General features: G+C 40.1%; 1 protein-coding gene across 1 annotated transcript in view; it reads right to left on the reverse strand.

The window, feature by feature from the left end:
• The window catches only part of DHRSX (dehydrogenase/reductase X-linked), a 161,748-nt gene that overhangs the window by 124,261 nt on the left and 11,311 nt on the right, over nt 1-26,176 (reverse strand). The window contains exon 2 of the mRNA XM_053969965.1: nt 225-332. Coding sequence (XP_053825940.1) covers nt 225-332 — 108 coding nt within the window. The remainder of the gene's footprint in view (nt 1-224; nt 333-26,176) is intronic.

The raw sequence follows: 26,176 nt of genomic DNA on the forward strand, positions 1-26,176 counted from the left end.
CTTCCAAATACTACAGAAAAAATCCCACCCACTTTTTTTTTTTCTTTTTAATATCGCAAAGCAAAATATAAATCAATCTTTATTTGTGCTAAATACTAGCAAAATATTCTCCTACATTCCCCTGACATATCCTTACTCATGCTGGAAAGAAAACACACCTTAAAAGAAAAAAAAATCCCTGACTTTATGAAACAAAAAGTATATTAAGAAAATAATGACTTTACCTATTATCACATGCATGCCAAGTCTTGCCAAATGCTTCACAGTTTGGTAACCAATTCCTTTAGTGCCTCCAGTCACTATAGCAACCTTTCCATTTTGTGTAGGGAAAACTATATGAGAAAAAAGAAATAACACAAGGTTAGTTCACAATAGTAACACAATTAACAAGTTAAGATGTATTTTAAAGAGTGTACAGTTAACAGACTGCTCAAGCCAGGTCAGTAAACAATCTCAGGAGCAAACTCTGTATGGAAATAAAAACTATGAAACATCCACCATTATTTACTGCACTATAATTTTCCAGTGTTAACAGTTCACAAAAGACCGAGGTTGACGACACGAAAGGCAAACAACCACTAAGAAGTTTTCTCATGTCTATTTGCATGCATTTCATCATCCTGCAGTCATCTGACCTTTAAAATTTCCACCATAACTTTGTTAATGAGCAAGGTGGAGGCAGCTACCTCAGCTCAGGGATGGCTTATTCTACGTGTACAGGGAAAAAAATTCAATTGGCAACATGATACCCTGAACATTTCTTGAATGACAAAAGACGGGCCTCTGCCAGTAACATGGAGGAAAGATTTCAGTCAAAGGTGAGCCATCAAAAGTACACTGTCTGACCCAATTTCCCTGCATAACTGAGCACTTTCCCTTCTGAAATCACAAGGCCCTGAGCCCCAAAGAAAGGAGGAAGCAATTTTCTTGCATGAAAGCCCCCATCTGCTTTTCCCACCTACACCAGCTCTGTCCCACAGAAACCAGCATCCCCAATACCTGCTGTCAGCCTCACTTTGCCCCCACTCCAAGTGCTCCTTGACCCCCACAAAGCCTGGCAGGCAGGGAATGCTCCCAAACTCCCTCTGCTACAGGGGTGGCTTAGACACGTCCTGTATCTCCTGCTTCCGCAGGCAGCCCTTAGCCTGCCAAGTGAGCCAAGAGCATCTGGGATGGCCCTTGCAGAGCAGCTGCCATTCCAGCTACAAGCTCTCACAGTGGCTGCAGGTTGCACAGCGCATCACCCTGCCATGGAGGGAGCTCTGCAGCCAAAGCAGAGCAAAGGCATTATCATTTAACTGCTTGGGAAAGTAATGAATTAGGTCTAATATCAACTACAATTTTTTTGGGTGAAGAATGTTTCATGTGAAGCACCATGTGGTCCTTAGATGACCAAGGTGAATTTCTAATTTCCTTTGGAGTTGAAGCTGTGAGGTATTTGCACAAGAAAAAATAGTATTGAGTACTTCATTTTGCTGTGGTGCAGTGTCTGTAGGCAATGCTATAGATAAAAAATGTTAAAAAGATGCCAAGTTTCATCTATCAAAGGACTTTCTATTTTGATTTCTAGGTTTTTAGGAGATTGCTTTGTTGTACAACACCAACTCATATTTTACATAGTTATGAAACACAGACTAGCACTGAAACAAGCTTCTTTCTTCACAGCAACTTCAAAAAGGATCCACATTTCACCTTTTCTGAAACACATAGTTCTTTCTGTCATGATTCAACATGAATTTCTGTTCTCTTCAGGTGACAACTCAGTTCTTCCCATCCATGAAAAACAGGAATTGTTTGCAGTTCTTTGAAGGTTAACTCCAATTACAGGGATGCACATAGGTGTCCTGACATATATAAATCAAGCTAAATAAAACTTCCCCTAGAGCCTTCTTAAGGGGCTTCAATTTAGTTATAAGCAGCCCTGCAATTTCCACCAAAAATATGTCTAATCACAAATTCTAAACAAAATGCCCACAGGTCCAAATCTTGTCAAGAGAAAATGCATTATTTTGGGCCTAAGTACTTTCTCTTCCCCTTCTGCCTCCCCATGCCTCCCTTGCTTCCTGGCCTCCCACCACATTGCTACCTGACATTTGGATTTCATATGCTGCATACAGGTGCTGTCACTCATTTCCATCACTGAACCACTATACCTACCTATTGAATAATAAGTGATATTTTAATGCATAATTCACTTAGAAGAAAATTAATGAAAGAAAAGGAGAAAAAGAAGTCAGGACTGGGAAAGGGGCAATGACATGAAGTGAAAATGGAAAGTCAGAAGAGCAAAGAGTTAACAGGTTGTTCTAAGCAGAGATGTGGTGAAGTGGTTCTTAGCAGAGAACACGATTTAGAAGATGAAAGAAGACGTCCAGTCCTATCCTGTCCATGGTGACTGCAAAGAAAAGGACAATTTTTTGGTCCTAATGGCCACTTAAGGACTCCCCTGTAAAAATGCATTCTGTGCAATCCTATATTACAGGCCTGCTTGTAGCAACTAGCTCCAAGGACCTAAGAAAGCAGACAGGGAGGGAGAAATGAGGGCTGCAGACACACAGATAAATGGTCATTATCTGTTTTATTTCCAAGAGGTACAGCTTCCACATAACATGGTTTTGTATAGACACAACACTGCATGGCACAACTCAGTCTATCCACTCACTTCAGTCAAAATGGGAAATGCAAAGAGAAAAACTGAAATAAATCAGGGAGGGGAGAGGGACAGAAAGAAAATAAATTCCCCAATTAATTCTTAATTGTTATTAATTTTAAAAATATGCACAGTTTCCATCAAGTCAGATGTCTTAATGTAAAATGAATCTCCATTTAAATGAGACACAGCTAGTATTTATTTCAACAAAAGTGGCTAAGATCAAATACAGGCTCTGTGTGTATCCAGGGGCAACTCCACTGAAAGGCAGTTTATTAGTGCCCTGTTCCCTCTAGAACTCCAACTTCATGTGGAATTTGCAGTACACCCAACTTTCAGTGTTAAAACACTACTTCCATGATGAAACTCAGCATGAAATTTTCAAAGCAGACCTGGGCTCAGCCTGGTTTTCAGCAGATACTAGTTTATTTTGTGTGAGAGATTGAGCTGAGTGCAGCTGGAGCTTCACAGCCGCCCCAGGCAGGAGGCAGTGGAGACCCACCGGCTTTGCAATGCCCAAAGAAGTTCCCTCTGGCACTTCTTGCAACTCGTTTAAACCACTCCAGTTCTCTCTCTCCCTCTGCTCCTGGTAAGGAGGTAGATACTGATCTGAAGTTCAGAGGAATAATGCCAGTGATATCTCCGTGGAACATGAGAACGGTACAGCCCAGTGCTAATGAAATCCCCTGACCAAGCAGTAGCTTTTAATTTCACTTTGTGTTCAAAGAAACCAGCCTGTAGTCCTTAGGTGGTTCTTTATCACACCAATGACTGAGAGAAGCTTCTCTCAAGCTGCAGGTTCTGTCTGCATTCCAATGTATTTGGACGACATAAGCCTGTTTACCTTGCAAGTGGATAACCTTAAAACAGGAAAATAAGGCAGATTTATTATGTCCTGATATGAGGCTATTTAAAAATAATTATTTTCCTTTTAAATAGACTTGTCCTTAACCAGAAATAAATTCCATGTACATAGACATCCTCACACAAATTCAATACTCCAAATAACATAAGGCAATTCTGTAATTTTAAAAAATACTAATTTTCAAGGGACTCTAAAACAGCGCTGTCAGGATGCCCTTGCAACTGCCAAAACCACAGAGAAATAAGACTGCAGACCCATATCAATGACCAATTCTATATCAATGACCATTTCCTGCCAGCAAAGTCTCAACTCTGGAGCAGGGATGAGGGTCATTGAAGTAGCCAAATCAAAATAAAAGCATTACATTTTCTCTTTTTTTTTTTTTTTTTTTTTTTTTTTTCAGAAATACACCAAGTGAACGTGGACAATGCAAACCTCAGAAGAAGAGCTTCCCTTGAGAGTAGCTTGCTTTGGTATTCTGAAAACTTTACAGTACATTGTGCTTGAGGCCAAGGGAAAAAAGAAGAAAAAAGTATTAGAAGTTTATTTAAAGCAAATTGCATCAAATTTTTACAAAGTTCCATCTCCTACCTTATTAATCCAGCATCTGCATTGTGGGACATTATGGGTCATGTGGACATTAAAATATAATTTCTTTATATTCATTTCCTCATTAACTTTCTTTTTAAGACCTTGAAGCCAAGGGTAGAATTTAGATTGTCTGAATCAGTCACCTGTACTTATCAAGCAAGATTTGAGCACAGCTGAAGGCATCCAAAAAAGCTGGTCAGTGTCCACCTGTGAGGTGCCATGCTGGGACCTGCCTGCACCTCCTAACTGGCCACATAGTGCAGGAACTTTGGTGGTATTTGTGCTGGAGAGATCCCTACAGACAAATCTCAACAGTTTTTTGCTTTTTTTCATTCCTCCTGTGACTGAATAATTTACATGCAAATATTAGGCCTGAAGGTAACTGGCAGAAGAACAGATGGAAAAAAAATAAAAAGAAAAGAACTAACAATGAATATTTAGTTTCATGACTGAATAACAAGATCCAAGTTTGGAGCCATTCCTGTATAGCAACATTGAGTGAGAAAAGAAGGCAAACTGTAATTTCCAGTCCTCATCTAACACCACAGGACAAGTCATGATCAAGTTCTTCTAGATGGATTAAAGAAATCATATAGCTCAGTCTACCACAGAATTATTGAGTAGTTTTTCCTAGTGCAAAATATTCTGACTCTTTTTCTCTGATTTATACCGTGGCGATGTTGAGATAATAGCCATTAGGCAGATGTAGAAAAAGAATTCATTTTCCACTCTGAGAGGCAATCAGTAAACTGCTGGGGAACCCATGAAGCTTTTAGCAACAGCTTTTTTTGTGTGCCTTACAGAAACCTCTCTGTAAAATTCTGGTTTGGCAGAAACCAGGCAAACAGGGTCTGGATTCAAATGTCATTCCAGGACTATCCCAACAGGAGACAATTTAGGTACTCAAATCCTGACAGATAAGCCAGACAAACTGTGTGTGCCTCAAGCCTGTCCTAAGCCTGTGCAGATGATTTTTCTAATGCAAACTGTCTTCCCAAATTTGCACACCAAAATCTTTTCTGCTTCCAATCACTTTCCTAATGTACATCAATATGCAATCAAGATTGCAGGCCTTTAAGGCTGGAAACCAGGTAGGTGGCAACCAGCCTGACTAGTCCTTCTGTGAAAAGGCATCCCGCTGGTTTCAGCAGTTGAGGCCATTGGGCCTTCTGCTGATGAACAACTGTCATGCACACATGCAGGTCCACAGGCACATGGCCAACAGGTCCAACATACCTCGGAGGGCTGAATGCATTGTATAAGGGAGACTTATCTGTCCGGGGACAGCAATTGTTTCCAAACACAGCTGGAGTTTTGCATCAGACAGGTGACAAGCCTCCCAGCTTTTGTTAAGAATCATGAGGAAATGGAGGTATTGGAGAGGCTGGCCCTGGAGTTACTCATGGGAAGAGAAAGGTGTTGAAGAACCAGAACAGCAGGAGAAACCAAACCATGGAAATGTGTCCCTTGCCCTACAAACTCATAGGTATCTCAAGATGCTATTAATGGAACAGCAGGCCGTAAGAATTTCAGCAGCCAGGGGAAGACCTAATTTAATAAGGCTCCCACGCAGCCACTGACAGGGAATACGACTGGTAACGACTGCTCACAAAACCACAGCAAAACCCCTGGCACACATAAGTTTCTTGTTTAACCGATGCGCAAGACACACATGGAGCCTGAAATGCTGCATGCCAGTGAAACAGCAAACAAGAACTCACACTTACCAATTCTAGAAGCTCACAGAAGTTCCATCCCTGTATTTCAGGGGAATGCACACTCAGCGTGTGCCCCATGAAGTGGACATTTCCACAACACAGCAGAGCTCCCACACAGCAGCAGCAATTTGTCTGGGCTGCCTGAACACCTGGGAACCCAACCAGTGCCGTAACCCCAGCCAAGGCACCACATATCCAGAAAGCCTGGACAAATGGCCAAAGTGCAGCAAGGCAGCAAATGACACAAAAGGAGAGGAGTTGGCAGATATGCCAACTAGAGAAGCAGAGCGCTCAGCCAGCTAAGGAGATAACGTGTTTACTCAACCCTTCCTGACATTGTCAACAGAGGAACAAGTGACATTTCTTCAGAGTTAGCAACAAACATCTGCTGAGCCAGACTAATGATTTTTTTTTAATTGCCAATGAAAACAACTTTAAAAAAAACCAACCAAACTTAAGGCTGCTTAAATTTATAACATTTGTTTAGCTTTTCAATAAGCATGCCAGCTTGCTTACAGGGATGAAGTGATAACATTTGCAGGCAAGATGACAACCCCTTCACAGCAGGCTGAGATACAAGCTCCCAAAATCCATTACAGGACTTGTTCCTTGATATCTAATTTAACACATGCAGAAGTCATACTACAAATGAGCAGAACAGCTCATTTTCCTCTTGTTTTTTCAACTCATGAACACACTGTGGAACCTTGGGGAGTATTAGAGAGCAACAGGTATTATTAGAGTCTAATATCACAGGTTTGGAGCATGAGTATCCACAAGAAGACCTAACTATAGTTTAAAAAGCCCCCACATAATAGAAAATATGTAAGATAAACTGGTGCAATAGTACGATAAAAGTTACGATGCCAGCATTACAGTTCTGAAAGAAATATTTTTTACTAAAGAAAAATAACAATACCCTAAATAAGGCAGCTGTTCAGAGCAAGAGTTTTTGGCACTCAAAAATACAAGACCTGTGGAAAGACATCTCTCTAACAGTGGGAAGGGGAGTAGAAAGCTAAACTAAAAATTTCATTTGCATGACACACCTATCTGCATTTCTTCTAGTGATTCTTGGAAAGACAGCATAAATGCAGATAAAGGGAGAAGCATGTGTGGAAAGCGTGGTGTGGAAGAGGAAGCAGAAGGAAGTGTTAGACTTTCAAATGAGACATAGGAAGAAGTTTTTTGGTCAAGATGAAGTCATTTTCAAGTGCTCCGTTCCCCTTTCCCCTCTCTTCACCTTCCCCCCACTTCCAGGTATTTAGGTGAAAGAGATACAGCTCTAAGCAATTAAATACACCTGAATCATAAATCTCTGCATGGTGATATTGTCCTCAAAGCCAAAAAAGGACCCCAGTGAGGACACTGGCACTGCTACTTACAGATGCAAATCAACCATGGTTTGGCAGGGTGAGTCAAGGCACTGATCCACAGACTGCTAGAAAAGTAAGCTACAGCTATTGCCAAAGTAATGCAAAATATTTCCTCTCCACTTGGACATGTATTTTCAGTGCCCTGTTTTTCAGAGCATATGACTGGTGTGTTTGCAAGTGAAGAAGTTGTGCCTGGTTACAAGAGCCAAGGGAAGATGCATTTTCATATATCTTTCTACTGGAGCCTGAGTGCTTTTGGTTTATTTGTCTAATAGGATGCTCAGTAATGTTAGTCTTGGACTCTGTGATGCTGCTAGACTTGGCAGAAGGGCTGCATGGAGAAAAAGATAGTTGGAGTTTTCAAAAATTGTATAGATGGTAATTTTCCAAACTGATTTATGCTGTCTTCACCCTGTATGTGAAGAACTTCTTCGTCCAGGAAACCCTATGCAGACCTTCTGCATCAGGATCATTGATCATACACAGCACAAAAAGCTGGATGTTGCTACCTCTTCCCCAAGAAAGAGGAGGATGAGAATGGAGAAAACTAGAGGACTTTTAATTTGGGAATTTGTCTTGATATTTCAGAATTGCCTTTCTCACAAACAATGGGAAATAAGGCTGCATTGAAAAATGGTTTGGTGAAGCATATATATGAGCTTTTTACAATACAAGTTCAGGCTGATTTTGACAGAGATATTAGGAAATTTGATCCTAAAAAATATGGAGCTGCCCTAAGGTAAAAGAAAGCAAAAGCAGATGAGAGGGTGCAGTTCCCAAGTCCCAGATCTCACTTCTGGCCATGTTTGCCATTCCTGAGTACTTTGTTCCTTTTGCCAAAATTCATCTGAAGATAAGATATTTGAATTTTACTTTTTTTATGAGTGCCAAATAGATAGATTGAACACACCATTATACAAATCAGTTAGATGGAAAATACCACAATGCAGCATTAAAATCAGCTAAAAATTAATCAGGAATTCAAGTTTGCCCACAATCTGCTCTTGGGAGTAAAGTTCCTAACCAAATGTGTAGAAAAGGAGAGCATTTGATCCCTGGGAGGGGTATGGGGTGATAAAGAAGGAATCAAGAGATGGAAAAGTTGCCTTACATCTACAAATACAAATTGTATTAGTGAAATTATGACTCTGCAAGTTCCCAACAGACGTCAAGCAACTTCTGCCATCACACATGAGTCCTTGTCTTACACTTTCTTGCTATTCCTGGCTTAAGCCAGTGTTTGTTTGTTTGTTTGTTTGTTTTTCTGGAGAAACACTAGTCTTATTTCAGATAAAGGCTGATAATACATTTGACAAACTTGTGCAAAAATATCTGGCACCTGACTACCCACTGGCATTACACCACACATGGCATGTTTTGCTTCACTGTGCAATCATTTTGTGTTGGGACAGATGCCAGATGGGGACTTGGATGAGGCCATGAAACATTGCCTTCGCTTGGAAGGAGAGGTGTAGGGGACAGCACTGCCACTGGCAGGTCACGGCACTAACTCAGCTCAGTGACAGTGAGCAGTTCCAGCCTCAGTCATAAAAGGCAATTCACAAAAATATAACATTGGGTTTTGTGAAATAAGTGCCTAATGGTTGTTGCAATAATATGAAGAAATCCCACTAATTCCTTACACTGCACTGAACAGACACAGCCTGCATATGAAAGATTACTGGATTTGTTAAAAATATCATGAGAAGAAACATGATGCAAGCTCCAAGAAAAAATTAATCTTCCCTACATATGCATATATTTAAAGGCTCCATTTACCCATATCATTTTTTACATGGGAAAATACTATCCCAAGTATAGAAAAGGAGATTTTTCCATTTGTATTCTCTGCTCTGCTTATCTTTCATTCCTTTTATATATTTACCTATTAAGTCTTACTCTTTGGCTTTCTTCTCTTTCACTCCAGTCACACTAAAGATAGGGAAGTTATAAACAGGTGTACCTTTAAATCAAGAAAAAGCATCTGATTATCTTTTGAACAGATTTACTGATGCTTATTCCCATACTCCCTCCCTCTGGGCAAATGTAATTCTGCAATACCTTGGGCAATGTCATTTTATGTAAAACTTCCCAATGCTTTTCAAGTCATGTCACCATGTAATTATACTTTTTTCCTCTTGTGAAATGAGAGATGAAAAAGAGAAGCTTATCCTAGGATATTTAAATAGGGGCAATGGAAATAGCTCTGCATAGTCTAGTAGCTGCAGAATGCATTTTCCCATCCTGCAAAAGTTTGAGACATTAGAATTAATTTTTCATTCTCTACCAGGAACCAAAGATTGTCTAGGCTCCAAGATTTCCCCAACAGCTAACAAGTAGATGCAGCTGCATCTGACAATGCTTTACATCCCTCAGGATGCAAGAAACCATTTCAAGTCCTTGCTCTCAGACATACTCCTGAGCATACAAAAGCCTTCCCAAGTGCAATTCCCTATTTCCAAGTGCTATTTCCCTACAGTGGAAGTTTCATTTTAACCAAACATTTGACACTTAAAGACACTTTTCCTGCTCACTAAAGTCCCAAATAAATGTAGATTTCTCAAAATCATGTTCGGAAATCCAGTGAAGAAGCCATAAATAACAACCAAAATGAAATGTGAGTAATCTCAGAAAAGTCTTCCCTAGGAAAGACCACATCCCATATATCTCAAAAAACTTGACAGTTATCTGCATGAAATGTGGCACAGAATTCTTAAGGTCTTAAAATTTCATGTCTAACTATGAAAAAAATAGCATTTGGGTTACAGTTTTGACCAAAAACCAGGGTAATGGCAGTGAGTTTGAAATGCTGAAGAAAATATGAATCAGCAAAGCATGATGCTGCTGTCACACCACTACAGACTGAGTAAATGTCATAACTGACTGCAGAGCAGAAACCTCATATCAGAAAACTGTAAATGATGGTTATTTCACAATGAAGAGAAGGAAAAGGAAAAGGAAAAGGAAAAGGAAAAGGAAAAGGAAAAGGAAAAGGAAAAGGAAAAGGAAAAGGAAAAGGAAAAGGAAAAGAAAAGCAAAATTGGAGGAGAAGGAGAAGAAAGAGAAGAGTAGAAAGAGAAGAAGAAGGAGAAGAAGAAAAGCACAGCTGATATTCTTGATTTAATCCCAAATACTGTAGAAATAAACCTAAGCAGGCAAGTCCCCATACCTTGCATGGAAGAAAGGTTCCATCATAAACCTTCAAGTCTGGAGAACATTTTAACTGCCCAAAGCTCAGAAAATGTGGAAAGTCAGATATTAAGCTTCTGCTGAAACTCAGAATGCTGAAACTCAGCACTCTCCTGGAGAAACTGGCTGCTCATGTCTTGGACAGACATGCTGTTTGCTATGTAAAATCCTGGCTGGATGGCCATGATGTGGTCATGAGTGTGCCATGAGTGTGCCATGATGGCCATGAGTGTGGTGGTGAATGAAGATACATCTAGCTGGTAGCCGGTAACAAGTGAGGTTCCCCAGGGCTCAGGATTGGCATCAGTCCTGTTTAACATCTTTATCAATGGTCTGGATGAAGTGACCGAGTGCACCTTCAGCCAGTTTTCAGATGACACCAAGCTGGGCAGGAGTGTCAAACTGATGGAGGGCAGAAAGGCTCTACATAGGGAGAGCTTGCCCAGCTGGATTGATGGGAATTGAAAGGGTATGAGATTCAAAAAGGCCAGCGTCTAGATCCTGAGTTTGGGTCACAACAACCCCATGCAGTGCTACAGGCTGGGGGCAGAGTGGCTGGAAAGCTGCCCAGTGGAAAAGGACCTTGTGGTTCTGGTTGACAGCATCTGAACGTGAGCCAGTGCGTGTCCAGATGGCCAAGAAGAACAATGAGCATCCTGGCCTGTATCAGCAATAGTGTGGCCAGCAGGACCATTGTCCCCCTGTGCTCAGCACTGATGAGGCCACACCTCGAATCCTGTGCTTGGTTCTGAGCCCCTCATGACAAGAAAGACATTGAAAGGCTGGAGCACGTCCAGATAAAGGCAAGGGAGCTGGTGAAGAGGCTGGAGCACAAGTTGGATGTAGAGCAGCTGAGGGGGCTGGGGGTCCTTATCCTGGAGGAAAGGAGGCTCAGGGGTGACCTTATTGCTTTCTAGAACAACCTGAAAGCAAGGAGAGGGTATGCCTTATCTACATTTTAGCAAGGAGAGGGTTTATCTTTTCTCCCATGTAATAAGTGACAAGACAAGAGGAAATGGCCTTAAGCTGTGCCAGAAGAGGTTTAGATCGGATACCAGGAAAAAATTTCTTCCCTGAAAGTAGTTATCAAACATTTGAACAGAGTATCCAGGGATGTGGTTGAGTCACCACCCCAAAGGTATTTAAAGGACATGTAGATGTGGCACTTAGGGACATGGTTTGGTCATGGACTTGGCAGTGTGGGTTAAATGTTGGAATTTTCCAACCTGAATGATTCGATGATTCTATGATTCATCAGCACTTTCATATGCAGAAATTGAAGCAAAGAGTGATCTCATTACTTATGGTCAGACTGGAAAGACTGATCGACTTATGGCCAAACTAGAAATCCAAACCAAAAGCAAAATATTGCCACCTGCATTTTAGCATCTCACCAGAAGAATTAAAAAGACAACAGAAAACAATTTATGCTTTGCTCTATGATCTATACCTTTCAAAAGACAAAATATTTTAATTTTTATTTTCAAGACAATATTGACTGTATCATCATATTCCTAGATAGTACAGGATATATTGTATCACAATACCCAATACCATCTTTACAGCTTCTACTTTTACTGCTTGTGAATTCCAACATCTATTATTCTGACCACATGCTATTAAAAGATTGAATTAATCATTCCATCTTGCTCACAGCACAGATGGAGAGATACAGTTGGGCAACCAATACATTGGGAAAGTCGATTCTTTAAATATTCCCTTACTATGTTATATTATATTCTGGAATATGAGGGGGGTATGTGTGTGAAGGAAAAAAACATTGGAAAGATCATTAAGAGTAGTTTAAACTGCATCTCCTCTCTTCCCAGAGACAGAGAATGTAATTTCCATATCCCAATCAAGCTTAAGAGCATCCAGCTGAAGGTCACATTCTGATCTGCCTCCTCCAGCCGACAAAAATGCTCTGCTGCCACTCAAACAGTCTCCTCTGCTTCCCATGGCTTCAGGGTGACAGTATTTCCATCAAATAAGTAAGCAGAAGTCACGAGTTGGTATACAGAATTTAAAAGGTAATTGAAAGTTTCTGGAGTAGTTCACTTCAAAACACTGCAATCACTTGTGAACTGAAGTGCTTGTTATCACATACAAAGCTCTAGTAATTAGAATCAGGAAGAGAGGTACAAGGTGATTAGAGAATATTGGGAAAAATCTAGTTAACAGGAAACATAGCACATAAACCAATCAGTACTAAAAATTTCCCTGAGATATCTGCAATTTATTAAAATACAAAATGCTGAAAAGCACATTTCCATATTATTAAAAAATTTTGAGGCCAATCAGAAGCCATTGCAGCATTGACATTAATGTGAGATTAACCTCAGATGCTACTGACTTAACAAAAACACAGAAGATAGTCTCACATCCCTTCCTCTCCCTCTCTGCCCTGCTTCCACATCCTTCAAACCCACTCCTGGCCAGCACATTTATGTCTTTGTCTGGCCGACACCTGGTGAAGAGTTAGGGCAGGGGCAGAAGCTGTCTGTGGATTGTCACTCCTAGAGGTGCCTCTCGGTGTACAGCCCAAAGCAGTGGCCCCAGGGAAAGCAGGGCTCATGTGGCCTGTCTGGAAGCAGAGCAAGTCAGTGAGGGGGACACTCACAGCTGCACAGCTCCAGAGGTGCTGCCTTTGCAGGGCAGTACCCAAGCTTGATGTTCTAGCTGCACTGGGCTGCCCAACCTCTGCTGCCACCCTCCCAGGGCCATCACCCAACCTCCAGCAGGAAGAATCCCTGATGGAACTTTGTGGGTTTTTTTAGTTTATATTTTTTTAAAGATAGTTTTACTGAAGTCCCCTGAGCTTCTGGATGGAGCTCAATTTCGTACTCAAAACTACTTAAAAATCAGTTCTAACTTGGAATGACAAAGTACAAAGAGCATGCACATATTTTGTCTTCAAGACAGCTACAAAATTTGTGTTCCAAATATAGAATTTCATTAATTTTTCTCTTCTTTGATAATACAAGCAGGTCATGGGTTTCAAATGGAGTATGAATATGAAAGTACAGAAAAATCTAGACTATACTATATATGAAATTTCCTGATTGTCTCATAACAGTCCTTTACTAGGGAAAAACTGATTTCTTTTCAAAATCCTCTTTTTCAACACATCTTGGAGTGATCTCACACTCATGGATTTTCTTTCCAATTTCATCTTTCTTGTTCCTCATAAAATATGTACTGAACTTTTCACAGGAAAACAACTACTTTGCAATAAAGACAGCTAACTGTTTTGAATTTTTTTAATGAGATGTTTTTATTCTTCAGTGAAAAACTTAATTTTGAATGAAATTTTATAGCCCATTAATCTAGTGCTGATTCATGAGACTTAGCGAATTAGTTAACGTAGAAAAACAGCTATTGTGCATGCTCTATAATTGCTCTTCATCAAAATTGTCAAAGATTTTTAATATGCAGTTACCACACAGATTAAAAGCTGTTAAAGTATGTCTCCATTTAAGCAGCCATCATTCCACAGTGTCATTATCTGCTATTAATATTTCAATTAGAGAGCATCACATGCTCCTTTGAAGAAATGTGCAACTACTCACAAAACAAGTCCCATTATTGATAATGCTCCAGGAGTGTGTCACAAACATCCTATTTTTGTTCCTACGTTTAATTACCTTCTATAAATATCTTGCCAAAATTTTAAGGGATTAGCTCCTTTCATATAGAAATATGCATTTGTGTTGATGAACATCTTCTAACCGTTTGCTTCTAAGAAGGGAATTATGCTGGCCCTTCTGCAGAGCCACTTTACAACCTCACTCTTCAACCAGGTGTTCAAACAGGCAGATATATCATAGTCAGTCCTTCTCAGGACATCAGCCAGAACTACCAGCACTTTTCAGGCATCACTGGTAGCATAAACAGGCTTCACACCTGCTTTTTTTTTACACCTGAGGAGGTGTTTTTTTACACCTGAGGATTTAGCTCAAATGTTATGGCTCTGCAACAGCCAATCTGGTGTGCAATATTTTTCAAGACACAATTTCTTTCTCTTTTCTGAGAATAAGAAAAACCAAAACACTTTCTTTACTATAACAGATCTTATAGTCCTATTTTCATCATGCCAAGATGATCATCAGTTTCCAGTAAATCTTATACTTGGAGCTACTTCCCAAGGTAGGTCTAGCCAGGTAACAGTGACAGGACCAAATAAAATGGCCTGACATTTTGCCAGGGGAGGATTAGATTACGTATTAGGAACAGTTTCTTCACTGAAATGGTGAAGGCATTGGAAGAAGATGCCCAGAGAATTGCTCAAAGAACATGGGGATGTGGCACTTAGAGACATGGTTTGCTGGTAAACATGGTGGTGCTGGGTTTATGTTTGGACTTGATGATCTTGTAGGTCTCTTCCAACCTAAATGATCCCATGATTTTAAGCCAATAGATAGCACTTTCATTCCACCTCACACTCAACAGCAAAAAGTTATAGCTGTGTTTAATTTCTGTTGGGTGCTAAATAATTAAAATAATTTTAATTAAGCTTTCTTTTTAAGAAGCATAAAGGAACTTAGCAATGTAAACATATCAAGGGGAGGAAAAAAAAAAAAGAGAACTTGAGGAATAAAAGCCCAAGAGCTTGCACTGGCTTGTTTGGCAGCTCTCTGCTGTTTCAAATACTTTTCTCTCTAGGCCTTTTTCCATAAATATACAAGGCATTTGAAATGCATGCGTTACACTGTGCACTGACTTCTAGGTGATTTGAAGAATATGACCCTAAAATGCAATTTCTATTCCAGACTCCGGCCTTACATCTCCATCAGCCCCCTGTAACACACGGTGTAAACAGCCAGCCCACTCACACTCGGTTCTCTGGTGGGGCCTTGCCACCAGTTAGCACCTCTCCCAGAAAAACATCCCGGTGATATAGAAGGTAAAAGGTGAACAGTTCCTTGCAAGAAGAGAAAAGTGAGCCCCTGCCAACTCTGCAAGCTGCACCAGCAGCTTCTTACATCAGCATTTCTTTTGTTATTGCACTTGAAGCTTTGCAACTATCCACACAGAAAATCCAGCAGTGCTGAGGGTCACACCACCTTCATTTCAGCCACAGTACTACCTCCCTCCCAAGGTATGCTAAGACATCTGGCCAACCTGTCTGTGTCCTCATGCAGTCTGTGACAGTGCTGCTCTCCCAGCAAAACCCAAACTCTGCTTCAGGCAGTTAGGAGCATTCCCTGTTTTGCTTGGGGAAATAGGAAACATTATCTTACTGAATAAGTTGTTCTGCAAGTACTGCCCTGCTAATCTTTGTGGCAACTTTACAGGGGAGTGCTTTGCCCAGCATGGAGTACACCAGCGCAGCCAGCTCCATGCAGGTTTATACTGGAGGAGAGAAGCGTTCAAACTAAAAACCAGTAGTTGCAGTCAAACGTGAGCACATGGGAGCACTGTCAGAACAAAGAGGGACATCCAGAACAACTCACCAGGATGACATCACCTACACTCCTGCGACAGCAGTGACATTTCTCTAGGGAGCACAGGCACTTTGGCAGCCCTTTATTTACTCAGCCCTTTTTGTAGTTAAAAAAATGTCAGAGACTGGGCAGGAAGAAGAGCTCTCAGCACCTCCCCCTCCAAGCTGCCATATGCCAAGCCAGAGGAGCATGCTACGAAGCCACTTCGACACAGACCCTGATGCCTTTGCAAGGAATAAATGATGCCTGCAGAGAGGTTGCTGGCAGAACACGCTGCCCACTGAGCCACCCAGCCTCGGTCCCTGTCCCCAAAGCCCTCAGCAAAACCACGTGCTGGCTGTCAGGCAGAACCAAACTTGCAAAGATGACTTTGTCCTTTACAGCCAAGGGTGGCAGCTTGGAAGAATCTGGACTGAAAAAAACTGGACTTCATTGCTAAATTGCAATCATTTTCTCTATACATATGTATATGTTTTTTCTTCTGTATGTATATGTTTTTTCTTAAGGAAAGAAAACAAATACTTTGATACTTGGATTAGAAAACTGGGAAAATATCATGGTTTTCACTTGTGCCTCACTAGAATACTTTATGACTAGTATTAATGAGTAAATATTGAAAAAAAAAAACCCAAATCACTCTGAAAATTGATGTGGAAGAGATGGATAGAAGATACAATAAAGGTCATTATATTAGAGCATAAACTATTAAGTCCATATGCCACTGTAGTACAATCTTAACAGAGCTATGCTTAAGCTGAAGTCCAGGCCTCAACATTGCCCACCTATTTTGTTGTTTTACATCCTTTTTTGCATCTTCAAATATCCTTTTCCTCCTTGGAGTACTGGATGACTACACATAATGTCTTGAATAGATTGACTCCAAAAAGGAACCCATGAGGACCACAGGAAGAATACATGCCTACAACCAAGTGCAAAGACCTCTGCTAGCACCTACTAAGCACTACTAATGGCAGCATTTGCAGATCTTGACACTTGCTTCTGACTCAAATTAGTTGCTCTTCTAATACCTTTATCATATAATGAGGAAGTACAGCATCATCAAGAGAACATGGATTTTGCATTTCTTGACCTTTTTCCTACTAATTTTTAGCAGACTATTTAATGTTAAAATTATACACTGTAAAATGCGGCAATTCCAGCTAGGAATGCACAAGTAAGACTGGCATATACAGGTAGTGTTCTTAATTAATATGAGAACACTCCAGCCAGCAGACTAGGTGATATCTGTATTCACCTGGATAACTTTATTCATTTAACAAGACGTTATTTTGGAAAAATATGTCCAAGAAAAGTCCTTGTACCTCAGCTATAAGAAGTGTCTCATAGCAGAAATGTCCCATTTCTAGTTTCCAGTTAGTTATCTAGTTAGTTCTAGGTTATATCCAATTGCCAGAAAAACAACAGTTACTGCTCTGCAGGCACTCTGTTCACTGGGATACATTCAGTAAAAAAATTACAAGCTTCATCATTGAGTCAGTCCTGGTCTGCAGAAAGTATAGTGCCAGTAACATTTTGTTTACGAAGTCCTTTCATTCTGTGTAATTCTTAGACTGTTGCAGATTTCATAAGCCATTTGCAGTGGTACCACTGAACATTTTTTAAATAACGAGGTCTGACTCCAACTCCTTAGTCAGGACTGACTGACATGCTTGTTAAAAAATACTGTTATACAGAACTATCTGTTTCTGTTTTCAAAATAACCTTCCTAGAACAGAGCACACCTTGTGGGTTGGCTTTGTAAAGAACATGGCCTCGGGGCCCTATTCAGCAGTTTTGGTACAAATGGCTAACATGGAGCATCACCTGCCTCCTGCTGTAGCACATCCCACCTGGGCAGCCAAAGCTGGCAATCAAACCCTTGCCCACAGCATAGCAGATTAAAAACTTAATCCCAAATTCATTGAACACTCATAAGGTTCATTAACTTCAGTCCCTGGTTTGTACACAAGAGAAACACCATCATGAGATGTGAGGTTAGGAGGAGGCAGGGCTTTGCTTTGATTTGGTGTGACTTCGTTTCCTCATGCCAGTGAAGTTCATGTTAGAGAGTAACTCGGTGCAGAGCTTGCCAGGTGTTTAGGTATATCAACCACCCTACCAGTGTTACCAGGGTGTCAAGAAGAAGAAAAAGAAAGGTTTTAACTGTTCCCTCAAACGCCTCCTTCAGAAACAAGTTCAGTGCATTGTTTTGGTCCAACTTTCCTTTTTTTTCTTTACCTCTCCAGGATAATTTAAAATATTGAGCAATGTTAGCAATCAAGGATAGGCATTCCCTCAGACAGCAAAATGACCATGACCCGGAAAGTACACTCTGACAGAAAACAGGCATACAACAAAAAGCAGAAATGTATTAGAGCCAAGCACTCTAATTGAGCTTTACACAACTCAGAAGATATATATAGGATGAGGGATGTCATTTTCTTGCCCAATTAATATTCTGTGAAGTATCAAAGCTCTCCTAGCAGAGCACAAATATGATGAAATGATAACAAATGTCATTATTTTATTACAAAACTATGTCACTTCCTTTTTTCTTAAAAGTAATCCTGATGTGAAACCTTCCTTGGTTTTTTGGTTATCTGCTTTGGGAACTGCAGCTCTCAAACATTTTCTTTCCTTACTGGCAATATGCCCATTTGAATCTTGTTTTATTCCACTACATCTGCAGCTTTAATGCAGTAATTTGTACAGTATGACAAAGCCACAAACCCAAAATCACTGTCTGTAATGACATCTGTAATTTAGAAACTTTGAGGATAGAAAGCTTGAAACTGGCAGGCGACAGTTTCTGCATATACCAAGAGAGGACTGTATATGTCTGCGGATATGTCACATTTTTCACTCTTAACTGCACAAATCTTGATCATTGCCCTGTCTGTACGGCAAAGCATACATAATCTTAGTGACATGAGTATCAAAGTATTTCCTAAGAATGCATTTGTTCAATGCATTAAAAGTTTTACCACAACTGAGTTGTATCAAGAATCACACATCAGTGCCCATGGAACTTCAACACTACTCTAGCACTGTGCAAGGGAGCTCCGAGTAAAGCATTCGTGGTACCTATATGGTCCAAGAAAACTGACTTATTACTTAGCTACTACAAAAATATCTCTAAAAATAATAATAATGGGGTCCATTACTTCCACCTCCCTTCCAGCCATGCAAAATGTTAGCAGGCTGCTTCAGCACTCACATCTAAACCAAACAAGACAAGGTTGTTGCACAAGGTTGTGCAACTTGTCCTACACAGGCAGACTCACAGGTGGAGTCCACACAAGGTCCTACATGATTCAAGACCTTAATCCACCCAACTGCCCTGTCAGTAAAGCTTTTACATTCCTCAACTGAGTTTCTACAACCTCCCGTGCCTTCAGCTGAAGCATGGCTAAGTGAAATTTTGTTAAACCACTCTTTTTATGATGTAAAAGAACAATTACATTTTCTAGCTCCTTTTCTTGAGTTGCAGCATCTCATCATTAGCACCAGAGATGCTACAGCTAGCAGAGTTTGCTCTATAACCTAAACAAGATCATCTTAGGCCAAATAGCCCCAAAACTGCAGACATTAAGAGACTGCAGAAGCTCGAATTTGCACAACTAGACATTGCTTGGCAGAGTGCTGACTTGAAGACAAAGACCATACATCCTTTGCAAAGATACCATCTGCCCATCGTTAGATTCATGCACAGATGGAATCCATCACTTGGCTCTGCCATCCATCACTGCTTCAGCTGCATGAGCAAAAAGCAAACACCCAACCTTCCACCTAATAGTGTACCCCCATTTGCCTCCTTTCCTCTGTTCTACATTAACAAAGGAGTGTAAATTCCTGTTTACTGAGGAAGGAAGATCCACGCAATAGAAATGCTCATTCACATCTGCTGGAAGTGTTGATTTTATGCTTGTTACGACTAAATCATTGAAACTGAAACATCTCACAAGCAGAATAATGACTAAGTAGAAGAGGGTTGTGCTTTCACTTGTACCCTTGAATATAACCATATTATATAACTTGAATATAAACATGGGTCTGGTTCTATATTGCTATGAGGCAGGTAAGGGCACAAAATGAGGTGCTTACATTTAAGCCTTTTACTCAGAATTTTACCTAAAATGTAAATATTTACACTTCACATTCTCCCATATTTGGGCAAAATGCAGCTACAATTGCCTCTTTCAACAACAGAATACTTAAGCCTTCCAGCTTATGAATTATGGGGGAGAATATTTCTCTTCTGAAGCTCACCTATATTTGCAACCTGAAGTGTTCCAGTAGCTTTTTTAGACAGAATAATTCTATAGATACTAACCTCTGAAGCACAATGGAAGACAAAATGGACACATGTAAAATAAAAACTTGTGGTTTGCATTTCATATACAGTCCACCCAAAAATATAATTATTTGAAAGATATTAAAAGAGACACACTTGTGTTGCCAGCATTTTTATAGGGTCTGAAGGCAGAGCATGCAAAATGGATTGCTTTTGGAGATCAGGCCCCTAAATCTGTATTTAGACACCTAAGTCAAGGAGTTAGTGCATAAACTCTGCAGACTCCTTTTATGGCTGCATTTTGTATCATTTTAATCTTAGCCTAAATATAAAATGAACAAATCCTTTTGTACTCCTGGTGTTTGCAAACTTATCACCCAGCAGTGTCACCTTCTGCACAATCTTCTTCTAGGGGTGGCCAATCAGCTCAGAGAAGAAGCAGAATCACGGCAAAAGCCATGGCCCATCCCTTCCTTCAGGCATGTGCAGACCAGAAAGCAGACCAGAAAGCAGCCCCAGCAACACAAAAACACAGGGAAAACACTCTGGAGGAATCTGGTTTTCCCTCTGCAGAGCACAGCAACCTTCCTAAACAGCCTAGAGAAAAGGCAGAAGTGCAGCCAACAGATCAACTTTGTGGACTGAGCTGATCCCCTCACTGCAGGGAAGAGCCGACTCTGGGATAAAATAAGAATGTTATCTTCCATCAGCTCTAGCATGCATTGCCAAAAAAGGCACAAAAAGCATATTGCAATGGTCTTAACAACTGACAAATAGTTTAATGTATTATCTCTGAATTTATCTCTCTAAAAAGAACTGTGAAATCTTTGTGAACATTGATGAAGGGGAGGTGAGGTGGTGTGGGCAGAGCACGCACAAGGTGGTTTGTCTGCAAGACTACAGCAGGACTTGTTCATGTGAGCACTTTAGGCCCACTTGGGCGTTGAGTCATACCTTCAGATACAACACACACAAGGTTGTGCTTTTCTCACTTCACTTCTCTGAGCAGGTACACAGGAATCTCTGAGCAGCAACACCAATCTCGCATTCTCAAGACCACGGGGCAAACACCGTTATTATCCTCAACCCACTGCTCATTCAAACCAGGCAGTAAATCATGAACTGAAGTGCAGGTGAACCTCTGCCTACATTCACCTAAGCTTGAAATCATGCAGGTTACATTCTCCTATTCTTACACTTGGAATACAAGTAGCACACACCAAATAACACAGCAAAGAGCAGCACCAATGTACTTGCTGCCTGCACAGGAAATAAAGTGGGGCTTAGAATGAGGGACAAAAAGGATACATGCTCCACTCATCCACAAGACTGGCTTTCTCACCACAGTGCTCACTCCCTTGGGACCTGACAGATTTATGATCAGTGACAAGTTCTTGGACTGCATGTAAATGTTTATCTATGTAGATCAATGTGTCAAAATATCACCCAGAAACAGTCCCTTCAGCCCACATTCCCACAGGCTGGAGGCCAGGTCACAATAAGAGCTTTAATCTCCCTTCTTCTCCCTGGCCATTTGGGAGTGCAGAAGTTTTTTGAAGTTAACAGAGCTCATTGTCAGCAGCATGTGAACACCAAGAAGTGTGTAAAACAAATGTTTTACAGCGTTCTTAAATGTCAGACTACAGGAAGATTAGTCATTTAGCATTTTTAAATGCTATCAGGATTTTTGGACAGGAATTGGAGACTCCTGATAAAATTTCAGTGTTTTCCCTAGATGGACACACTTCCTATCTGTTCCCATAAGTAAAGCATTTTCCACATTTGTTATTAAATTCCTTCTGTTCATATAAGTTCTGCTGTGTGCTCAAGAAACTTTTATTTAGTGCCAAACCACTGAGTGCATCCCAGAGCACAAACTCACACCAAACTGCACTAATACCCATGACACATAACTGTGCGTTGCTTGCAAAACACTTAATTTTTCTCTCACACGCACACATCAGAAGGTCCTATTTGAGAAGATGAAGGTTTCCCTTGGAGCACTACATTCACAATATGGGATGGGATGTTTCTGGCATGAGCTCTCCTGATGCTGACTTGACATCTTCCTTGTTATGACTACAAATTCCTATCACTGTAATGACTCATGAGAAAATAAGCAAACAAAAAAAGCAAAAAGAAAAAAAGGGAGAATGAAACCCTTTCAATTGCAGTGTCTGTAAAGACACAGTGATACACAAAATGTTTCAAATTTAAAAGCATAGCAGTATCCACTGGAGAAATAAAAAATGAATCTTTCATTCCTAACTGCAAGTATCTGGGGACAATGAACAGACAGAATACTGTATGCAATCAAAGAAACTGCCTTTTTAAAAATAACCTTATTCTGCATTGTTTGGGGAAGCACTATTGAACATGACACCATGCACATGCAGCTATGAACAAATACAGCCATATTTTCAGTGAACTAAGCAAAAAAAAAGGATTAATTCTCTACAGATATATCTTAATTCTGAGGCTATCACAAACATGTACAGATGCATTTTAATTATCTCCTTCCTAAGAGTGTTAAAAAAAGACAGCATTTCTGACTTATTTCAAATGGAAGTATCCCCTCCTGTCTCTTACTTACAAACAGGACTGTCCTACTGCTTCTGATAGCTGAATCTTGGTGTACTTCTGACCATGGCATTTATTCCAGGAAAACCACTCTAAATGTTACCCCCAAAATATCTATCAAATAGAAATGGAAGCTTTACTGTCTATATAAAGTATTTATTTAAATGTCTCAGAACACTCTTTCCTATGTCAGTATTAAACACATGACTATTTGAATAATGACAAAATTTCCCAGGCAGAGCTTCAGCTTAGAGCACAAACCAGTATCTTATTATGGTATTTACCTTAAGCCCCTATCTAAGGGAAGCAGCACAGAAATTATTTCTACCCTGACATACTTATTATGCCTTTGGCTCTGAATGTAGTTCCTTAGCTGTGCCGAGCTCAATTCCCCAGCATATTCCCCTCACAGGCAATTTTGGTCCAATTGAGCCATGTGTCCCAGTGTACAACACTGTGGGGAGAGGAAGCACCAGCTCTGCCTTTTCACACCATGGCACATGTGTTGTAGACCCCATGGACTGGAATACGAACCTAGTTTAAGCTCTTTTTAAACTGAATTGTATCTGATCTCAAAGAAGTTTCTCTGTAAGAGAAGCTGGAGTTTGCCTCCCTACTGCTTCCACCCAGCATTCTGCCCAGGCATGAGCAGGAAGAGAAGACAGGACGGAGGATTTGGCAAACTCAAATCACTGGAAATAAGTAATAGTGATGCAAGGAAACCAGCACATGTGTGCAGCAGGTAGTAGTCTTTTCAAAACCTCTGAAAAAAAGTTACATCTGATCATCATTTCAAAGCACTGCAGATGGCAGCATCACTTCTGTGATCTTCTGGCAGCAAGAGAAATCAATACCACTCAGTGTGTGTGGAAATGTCAGCAGAAATGCTCAAAAATATTAATATTTTAACAATTCCAAGTTCTGAGAGACTCTTATTTGAAAATAGTTGCTGCAACAGCCTTTGAATTTTTAAAAGCATATAAATGCAATTATGTTTTTAGAACACATGGTAAGATCAAAGACAGTGGTTAGTTTTTCATTTTTTCCATTTTTTTTAATGCTAAACTCAACTCCCTTGTGGCATTTTAACTCAACTGCAGGGGCACTGAAAGGGCACTGCAACAACAGCAAAAATATATTTAATTGATTTTTGCTGTTTAATCTAAAGGAAATTCTTTTGTACTTAAAAACAACAGCATTATAAACTGCAACTGCAGAGATGTTTTGAAATTACAGTTTAAATAATATTAAGGCATGCTTTACCGATGTGCTCTTAAAACAGACATAAAATGAAGCTGTATCTTCAAATTCCCTCTACACCATCAAATGTTACTAAAAAAGCAAAACCAACTTCCACAATTTCCCTATGTTCCCTAAAAAGAGAACAGAACATTACTTTCGAGGAGATAAGGCAAGACAGACCACATACTCTGGTCCAAAGGGAAAAAAAAAAACGCAAAACTTAAGAGACCATAAGAGTCCTTCCAGCAGAGCTAAAAAGGCAGTCTAGACTAGATGAAACCACCAGAACCACAATCATGAGATCTTCAGAAGGACACTCAGAAATGGAGACTATGAAAAGGAGGATGGTGTGCAGACACTAAAATGTAATTTTTCCAGCATAAAGCTTCCTTTACCCAGTTGTCATGGAGTGTGTAAAATACACTACTTCTGTGTTCACATACATGCATTTCCCCTCCTTCAGAAATAATGTCCTCAGGCAGCCCCTTCTCTTTAAGCTGGAAGAAAATCAAGAACTACATGTCATTTTTAAGTATTCAGAAGTCCCATAAAATATTACAAATAACCAATTTGTGTTTCTTTTGCTTTTAATATTTCTGCCTGCCTTACAAATGCTCCTGTAATGCTAATTGGACACCATGACATTGGTTAAAGAAAATGCTTGAAATTAATCTAACAGACTGGTGCAATAGAAACTTAAAAACATACACCCTTTCCATAAATAATACAGAACTTTATTGCCCTCCTTTAAACCAAAGCACTTCAGACAATGTTTGCTGGAAAAAATCGCCTTTTCAGTATGGTTCAGGATTTTCTCTTTGTCTTCACATAATCCCTGATGACAGAGGGAGGTGAAATTTGTGCAAGAGTTGGTCAGAAACACAAAACTCCCTTCAGTTATATTGTTACCCCCAAAAAACTCACCTAGCCCACTGAGTTTTAACCCTGAATTGGCAATACCTAGTTGGTGACAAGGGCAATTCTTCTTTTGACACAGAGTACATACTTTGACAGCCTGCTCAAAAATTCACTTTTTCAGCATGAAAGTACTCAAAAGCTGAAGTTCATTCCTTTATTGCCCCTCCAAAAAGATGTCTCTGCTGTACTGAAGAGAAAAGGAAACGTTAGAGGCTGTAGATTCAAAGAAGCTGTCAAGAAGCAAAAACATTAAGTTGACTTAATAGCATTATTGGGAAATTGTTCTGGGCCCACTCTTGGCAGCAACATGAGGGTTAACTCAAGTTGTAGCAATATTTAAAATAGCTCTGCAATCTTCCTTCTCCACCCAACTAAGCAACAGAAAATCGTGTCAATAAATGAAAAACACCACACGTATTTAAGTGAGAGAAACCATCTAAACTTCCAACATTTTTTATCCTCATTTTTTTTAATCCAAAAGATTTGTACAGCATTTTTAAAAAATAACTTACAGGATCAAAAGGAAAATAAATGCATAGCTTTAAATCCTTAGAATACAACCTCCCCCTACTGTGGAAGAGCTCAAAGTCATAAAGTGCTGCAGATATGACCACACATCAGACAAATTATCTAGGAACTAACTTATTTTTCTGGTTTATTTAACAATATTCCAGGCTTAGAACATTAAATTAAAAAAATCTCACAGACAATGAGTAAGACTAACAATGGTTTCGCTCTTTTTTTTTTTCTCCTTTTTTTTCAAAGAATGCTGAGACACGTCAATTGAACCAACTACAATTTTATTTTGGATACCAAAAAATAAAAAGAAGCTGGAAGGAAGAGAGTAGTGCATTGCACTGATCTCAGTAAAACTCCTGGTAAGCATCACTGTTTATGTTCAGCCCTAGTAGGATGAAGATGGACACAATGCTGCCAACAGGGGAAGGCCAAGTGCAGACCAAAGGTGCTCTGGGCTTTGCCTTGATTGTGAGGGCACAGCTTTAAATTATGCTCATGTAAAACAAGATCCACACGCTTCAGCATTTGCGCAGGTCCTGGAGGGAGGGCTTGCAGTGGTGGTAACAGCTGCTGCAAGTGATGACCACAAAAACCAAGAGCTCTATCTGGCACTGCTGGGGTGTTACAGGAGCTCAAGTATCTCAGTCCCTTCCATAATTTGATTTTGTTGCCCTCCCAGATAGCCTATATACTTGTGGAATTTTACACCAAGCCTGTGTTTTGCACCTTGGGCAAACATATACACCTCTTCAGTGGACATGGAGAGTAGCAACATTTGACAGGATGCACA

This window comes from Vidua macroura, chromosome 2 (assembly GCF_024509145.1).
Source record: "Vidua macroura isolate BioBank_ID:100142 chromosome 2, ASM2450914v1, whole genome shotgun sequence".
Taxonomy (NCBI): Eukaryota; Metazoa; Chordata; class Aves; order Passeriformes; family Viduidae; genus Vidua; species Vidua macroura.